Here is an 8,062-nt window from a genome sequence, read left to right on the forward strand (position 1 = left end):
CGGTGGTGTCACGTCATGATTGACAGCTGTGATATCGTGTGATATGCGCATTCTACGAGAGCGAGGGCGGGGTTTTGACTTCGCGGCTTCCCTTCCTGCTCACTAGTGCGCATGACTGGTCCCGAAATCGCTAGTGCGCAGACTCAAGACCCAAGATGTCAGCGCCATATCGGGACACTTGCGGCTTCACTTTTCACCAATGGAAGAGAGTGAACAGGCGTCGTCCATCTTTTTTTACAGTCTATGCTTACAGTCCATAATGGCGGCCGTGGCTCCGCAGCGCCATCTACAGACTGTTACCCATAACACAACAAAGTTTCGCCTCTTGGGCTTCTATTCACCTTATTTTCCACGACAACAAGGGCAGCGCCATTGCGCTCATTTTGTCAACGTACTTCCGGCTGCATATGATGAGCAGCTGAGGCAGTGGCGGAAGGCGACGCGTTAAACTTAAAAAGCTCACTGAAGCGCCTTTATGTTTGTTTCTTACCAATTTTAATGGACGGGGAGCCGACTGAGGAACACCCTAATCCCAAGAAATGGTTTGACTACGATGTTCCGGTAACTTGAAGCCATGCCGGGTGTTGAAAAGGTGGTCAGTTTCAGGTAAGATGTGCTCTTTCGCCTAACGTTAGATTTGTGATGTCCGTTCTACGAATACACTTAAGATAAGTAACGTTAGTTTATAAAATGCAATTATTTTGAATGATTTTGATTGCCCACCTATATTTTTATATTTAAGATAAGATAACAATATATTAGTACATTACATTCTTACAGTAGCTCACGTGATTCATACAAGTTACCGAGATTTCAGATGCTAGAAGGTCAGTTCATTTCTCATTCAGATATTGATGATAATGACATATTAAACGACATCTTATTTAACACTGAAGTTAGAGATTGTGTGTATAATGTTACTGTCTCTCTTTAATGCATCGGTCTCTCACACACTGTTCTGTTTAGGTATGGATATCATTTATATATTAATTCTCATGATGCAAGTTTCTTTTAAATACTAACATAAAAATGTTTATGGTTATATTATTTTCACAGATGCATTGATGTTTAGTGATGCAATGGACAACTGTGAGGATGATATACAATCAACGTGTTCCTAAACTGTGATGCAGAAACACAATGGGAGGATCCATCCGTCTCTGAACACAAGTTACACTTTAAAATCACAACTCAACCTGAAGCAACCTACATCTGATATGGCAGTGGTTCTTAACATTATTCCTTCGAGGCCCACTGCCCTGCACAGTTTGTATGTCTCCCTTATTTAACACACCTGATTCAAATCATCAGCTCATTAGAAGAGATCTCAATGAACTGAACTGAGTCTGTCAGATAAAAGAGACATACAAAATGTGCAAAGCAGTGGGCCTCGAGGAATAACGTTAAGAACCACTGTGATATGGGAAAACAACCTTGCGGTTTCCCGGACAGGGCTTATGCTGGTCCCAGGCTAAAATGCTTATTTGAGCTACGATAATTTAAAAACGCCTTGTACTGACATACCTCAACATATATGAGTGCCATTGTTTTATCACAAGATGTGGTTTGTTTGTAAAAACTAAAATGTCCTAATATAATTAAGGCCTAGTCCTGTAAACCCTGTCCGAGAAACTGCTTCAATGTGTTGAGCTGGCACAAATGTACATAACTCTGCTGAGAAACAACCATCTTTGTCAGCTTTGCGCAGGGTTGATATAGCATGCATTACACAGTCGCTAAGCACATCACCAGTACATACACCAACAGCTTCCAGATAAACACTTGGGATCAGCTCCTGATGACTCTGATAAAGCTGCGTCTTAATTCATTGCAGGGTGGTCTTGCTGAAAAGTTTCTTAGTCCATAGTTATTTTTATAAACCTTTACAATGTGACCTGATTTTACCTGTTGTAAAGTTACATTAAACCTTCATATGTGATCAGATGTCATGCGGTGATATTAAACATTTACAATGTGATCAGATATTACCTGCCATGCAGTTATATTAAACCTTTACAGTGTGATCAGATGTTGTGCAGTTATATTAAATCTTTACAATGTGATCAGATGTTACCTGTCATGCATTTATATTAAACCTTTTCAATGTGATCAGATATTGTGCAGTTATATTAAATCTTTACAATGTGATCAGATGTTGTGCAGTTATATTAAACCTTACTATGTGATCAGATGTTACCTGTCATGCAGTTATATAAACCTTTACTATGTGATCAGATATTATCTGTAAGGAATTTCTTAAACCATATGTGAGCTTTGTAGATTCCACTTAAAAGGATTTAAGTCTCCTGATTTGAAGGAATAAGTGTTGGCAAGTTTGCAAATGAATTCTATCATGGTACATTACCACATAAAAACGAAATAGTTATTGGACTGGCTAAGGTGCACATTTGCTTTAAAAAAGACAAAATCACTGTGTAAATATTGGTACTTTAATAATTTTCAATGCTGCTCCTTCTGAAAGGACGAGGTAATTAAATATGTCCAATAGGTTACTTGCCGCGGCTGCTTCATATCGTCTAACCACGAGACGATTGATGGGACATTATAAGACTATCCGAGCGTCGTATGAAGTTTTCTCCGTGCTCCTAATTTAAAACATTTACAGCAGGTGCGATATTTGTCATTTTGCTAAAGTTATAGTGAACTACAAACAATCTTCTAACCACCAAACTAACTACCGAATGAACTGTGCCATATTAGCAGCGGAAGTCGGTTGACAAAATGCGGAAGAGCGAAGAATTGAAAAGGGGCGTGGCGGAATAAGGTGAATACTCTTTGGTTGTGATGATGACACAGCTCTTCGTGATTGGTCGCCTCACTGATGACAACGGTAACACGGGTTTCATGTTTAATCCAACCTTCAGTTCAACGATTAAACATAAATTCATGTTTTTATAACAGGAAAAAAAACATGTTAATATGCATAAATATGTTATATTATGTTGTGTAATAAAATAAAAATAAGCAAAATACCAAACTATATTAGTATTTTATTAATGTTTGCTTGTTTCCTGTTATTGTTGGGTATACAATGTAAGCAGCAAATAAAATATTCGATATAAAATGTTTCTGGTTGCAACTTTTTATTAAACGGTTTTTCTATAAAAAAAATTTCATGCTGTCATATATGAAAGTGATTTTTTCCCATTGACCTCTTAAATCTACAAAGATCAGTGCTACTTCCCCTAATGTACTTTTACTTTAATTTGCTTGTAAAATGCTCTCTCTATTTTTCTTTTTTTTTTTTTTTTTTTCTCTCCCCTTTATGATCTTAATGAGAAATGATTATTTATTGATGTATCTTCTTGTTGATTGCAATAAAAAAAAAATTACCTCAAGAGATTGAAAAAAATATATATATATACTTCCCCTAATGTAAACTGGGTTTTTGAACTTACTCGATTTTCCCCTCCAGAGAATCCCAGAGATAATTGGGTCATGGACCTTGATCGGTTCCAATGTTCAGCTAGGTTTCCCCATGCTGCCTTGTGCGCGAATTTATTCACGCTGCAAGTCTAGCATGGAAACTATGGACCTTTTTTGCCCCTGAAATAGGGAACCAATCACATAACAGGGAGGAGGCAGCAAGACGATGACGACGTCTATGCGTCACACCGAAGCAGTTTTGTTTATCCAACATGGCAACAGATGCGAAGTTACTTTTTGATGCAGCCTTAGATAGTAGGTTCTAACGCAAGTTTATTTAAAAAAAAGAGCAACTTTTGGCATTAAACAATTTCAGATCCAAGAAGGATGTTTGGATATGGCAAGACATGATTCTGAGGGGAGATATACATTTTTTTATTTTGCCACTTTCTTTTGAACATATCTCTCTCCAAAATTATAGGAGTGCCCTCCTTAGAGTGCTTAAATCATGCCGGGATGAATGATACCAAATATTCCTGGTTGACCATTTTGGGGCATCGTCCATTTTACATTTTGTCATAAAATGCAGTACTTCACATACTCTTGGTACAGTAATTGCATATTACTGTATTTTATCTGCACCATGCTCTGAGTACACCTGTGATTTGGGGCTGCCCGGCACGCTTTGTGGTCAAAACTTTAGACCTACTGGATAAATTACACTGTAAAATCCAATAAGTTAATTTACTCAAAAAAGCATGCAAACCAAATTCCTTTGATTAAACCAAATAAAGTAAAACAGGAATAGTATGTTGAACTAACTTACACAAGAGTTCAAGTCATGTATAGACGGTTTCATCGGGCGCACGTGCGGTGACTTTACTTACGGTTTCCGTTTGTTTAATGGTCTGACTAGTTGCTGAAACTGAACTCTTAAACAAATACCTCATCGAAAATAACAAATGTTTTGGGGTCCTATATGTGTTGTTTATTTTGCTTGTTATATAAATAAACTAGCCTACTTTAAAAGGAATTTGTTGTTATTTATTCTTCATGGAGATTACCGGATACAAGTTACGTGATGACCACGAAGCTGCTTGTTTATGTTGTTACTGCTGAAACCGTATATACATTGTCGTCGATCTTGTTGTCTGAATTATTTTGTTGATTCTCACCATTGTTGAGGTTTACATCAGTAAAAAAGCTGCTTACTTTGTCCCAGTACATATAAACCGACCCCAAATTTGTTTAACAAAATAACCTCTATATAAATCTCGGAAGCTCCTTCTTCTTGTCTGTCACTTCTAGTCTTCTTTAAAGTCAGGCAAATGAGTTTGCGGATTAATTTAAACAAACTCTTTCCTTCCCAAGTCACCAGTGTTTTGAATGAAACATTCCTGCAATTGCTTAAAGGAAACAATTTTAATAAAAGTCAGGGGTCAAGAGCCCAATTCAGATAGTTTGCTCATGGCTGTAAGGATTATAGGACACGACTGTTGTATATGATATTAGTTCAGATTGATGAGGTTACAATTTGAATATAGTTACACCTTTTCCACTTTTTTGTGCCGTAGATCTCTTTTGTTTTCTTTATTTGAACATATTTGCCTTGTAAAACTTTATGGTGACTAACATTTGCTTATACAAAAACTGAACCTGATTGGTCAAAGATTTTCAGCTTTTATTTTTTTCCTATATAAAATATCTTGTAGGGTTGTGATAACATCATTGTTGACTTCTGCTCTACAAGGCCTGTCTGGTGTAGATCACAAATATAAAAATGAAGGCATCTGTTTCTCTTTACCTGTTTTTGAGTCTCTGTGGTCTGAGCTCTGCTCTCCTTAGAAAACACTTTTATGTGAATGAAAAACTTTTTTGGCAAGATGCACAGAAGTACTGCAGAGAGCATCATGATGATCTGTCCACCGCTAGCAGTCAAGAGGCACAGCAGCTCACCATTAATCAAAATGTTAGTGATAGATTGTGGGTTGGACTCAACACTCTAAACTCAACAGAATGGATTTGGTCCGGAGGTGAAAAAGAAGCATTTGATTATTGGAACGCTGGAGAACCAAACACGAATTATGAGCATTGCACTGCTATACTGAAATCAAATTCGAAACTGTTCAATACTGTGTGTAATCGAAATTTTTCATTTTATTGCATGGAGAGATTTGAGCTGATTCTGGTGCAGGACAGTAAGACGTGGGAAGAAGCTCTGGACTACTGCAGACAAAACTACATTGATCTCGTCAGTATCGACTCGTCGAGGATAATGGCAGAGGCGATAAATAACACCATGACATCACAGACAGCTAATGTATGGATTGGACTGCGTTTTTTAGCTGGACATTGGTTCTGGGTCAATGGGGGAAATGTTGAATATAAAGCCTGGTCTGGGGGAGAGCTCCAGTGCCCCTCCAAAAATCTTCAGTGTGCAGCTTTGGATAAAGAAAACAACGTTTGGAAACCTGAAGGCTGCGAAGAGCGACTCAACTTTTTCTGTCTTAAGAAGTACAAAAAGCCTGAAATATTTTGATCTGTTACACTTACCATGTTATATTTCAAGCTTAACCTGAAACACCACATGATTTGAAAGAAGATAAGTCGTACATCAATATAAATGTGTAGTGGATAATTTTGTAGATAATTTATAATAGTTTTTACTTTAACTGATTATTTGTGAACAATGTGGCATAAAATACTGATATACTAAAATTATTGTTGGTCTTTCTGAAACATACACTGTTCATTTTATGTTTATGTACAACAATACATTTTCTTTGTGGATTTTATGTTTAATTTAGAAAACACACAGGTATGTGTTGTTGACGATGGTATAATCATTTTTGAATCATAGTTTTTTAAGTACGTGTTTAATGGAAAGCCACTTCTTTCAGCTCTTCTTGTCTAAATGGTCAGATTTGGCCATACTGTACTTTAACAATAGCAGACCTTCGGCTGCCGTAATAAGTCTGCCTTCACAATACTATCATGTTGTAACTTAGAAAAATTCTGTTAAAAAAGTCTGTTTTTATATTTTTTTACAACATTTAATCAACACTGTGTAAAGAGAAAGCTATTTAAAAGCTTACTTCAATTGGTAACATGTAAAAAATTAAGCTATATAAACTTTAAGTAAAACATTTTAAGGTGAGAAATCATTTAAAAATTACTTCAATTGGACACCTAAAATATTTAAATATTTAAAGTAAAATTGCAAGTAAAAAAAAGAAAGTAATTTTAAAACTTTTACTTGTTACAGTGTAATCAAACACATATTTCACTATTTAAACTGGGTATTGTTCACTCTAAGTTAACTGTTTAAATTGCTTAATATTTAATATGATTTTTAATTAAAGATGGATGCGTTTTATTAGATCAAATTTATGATCAAAGCATGTGAACAGGCCAGCTTATCCACTTTTTTCAGGCATCTTGGTACAATTTACTTTCATTTTGGTTTCTCAAGACCAGTTACTGAGCTACATCCAAATTATTTTATTATTGTAATGTAAAGCTGAATTTTACACTTTCCATTTCTCACATTAATGTTAACTCATTCCCCGCAAGCCATTTTTTGAAAAGTTGCCCGCCAGCATTTTGTGTGATTTTCAGAAATGTTTTAAAAATGCCTTCCACACTGTAAAAAAATTAATTGCAGCTGGGTTGCCGGGAACTTACAGTAGATTTAAATTTATGTTTTTTAGTGGCAACATTAAATGTTCAAAATTAAATGAACATTAAACATTTACAAGTCTTTGTCTTTACAGAATAAAACAATACAATAACAGCCTCATGCAAAGCATTCTGGGAACCAGAAATCATCATCAACCTTTTTCTGTTTTTTTTTGCTTCAGATTTTATTTCCCAGAACGTTTTGCTTGATGCTGTTTTTTTTAGTTTTACTCTGTAAAGACAAAGACTACTAAATGTTAAATGTTCATTCAACTTTGAACAAAATTTTGCCAGTAAATAACATAAATTTAAATCTACGGTAAATTACCGGCAACCCAGCTGCAATTTCTACAGATTTTTTTTACAGTGAAATTTTAATCTACGGTAAATTACCGGCAACCCAGCTGCAATAACATTGTAATTTCTACTGAATTTTTTTACAGTGCAGGAAATTTTTCTTCCAAAAATATATAAACATACAAAGAGATCAAATGAAAACAGAGCCTCCGCTTTTCAAACAAAGAAACAAGCAAACAAACAAAAAAACCTGGAGAAAACTTTCATGTTATCTATATTTTTTTCTCTCCTTACAAACTCTTAATTATGGTTAATTTTCTTTAAAAATACAATTACTTTAGCAAAAAACTGAAATCAATGCTTTTTTGTGAATTAATTTTGTAAGAGATCAGATTCAGAACGATTATCAAAACATACACAGAGTTAAAAATGAGTAAATAACTTTTTGTCTTAATTTTTTCATAAATTGGGTCCATCTAGTGCATAATCGCGGTATTGCAGATTAACATAAAATCATCAGGAACACATATTTTTTAATGGAAATGTTTTCTCTTAATTGGTAAAATAATTCGTCAATGGCGGGGAAAGAGTTAAATGAAGCAAAACATCCAGGGCTCTATCTTGCACCCAGCACAATTGACTTTGTCCGTGACGCATGTATCATTCGTATTTTGCCCCGGCGCACAGCGGGTTTTTCCCG

The 8,062-nt window shown here is 35.5% G+C and overlaps 1 protein-coding gene across 1 annotated transcript; it reads left to right on the forward strand.

Annotated features, from left to right (window-relative positions):
* The first annotated feature begins 5,160 nt into the window (after positions 1 to 5,160).
* On the forward strand, positions 5,161 to 6,443 carry LOC135783702 (macrophage mannose receptor 1-like). The gene has a single exon (XM_065294451.1). The coding sequence runs from the start codon at positions 5,168 to 5,170 to the stop codon at positions 5,924 to 5,926; it is 759 nt and encodes a 252-aa protein (XP_065150523.1). The 5' UTR covers positions 5,161 to 5,167; the 3' UTR covers positions 5,927 to 6,443.
* The last annotated feature ends 1,619 nt before the right edge of the window (positions 6,444 to 8,062 follow it).

This window comes from Paramisgurnus dabryanus, chromosome 2, assembly GCF_030506205.2.
Source record: "Paramisgurnus dabryanus chromosome 2, PD_genome_1.1, whole genome shotgun sequence".
Classification (NCBI taxonomy): Eukaryota; Metazoa; Chordata; class Actinopteri; order Cypriniformes; family Cobitidae; genus Paramisgurnus; species Paramisgurnus dabryanus.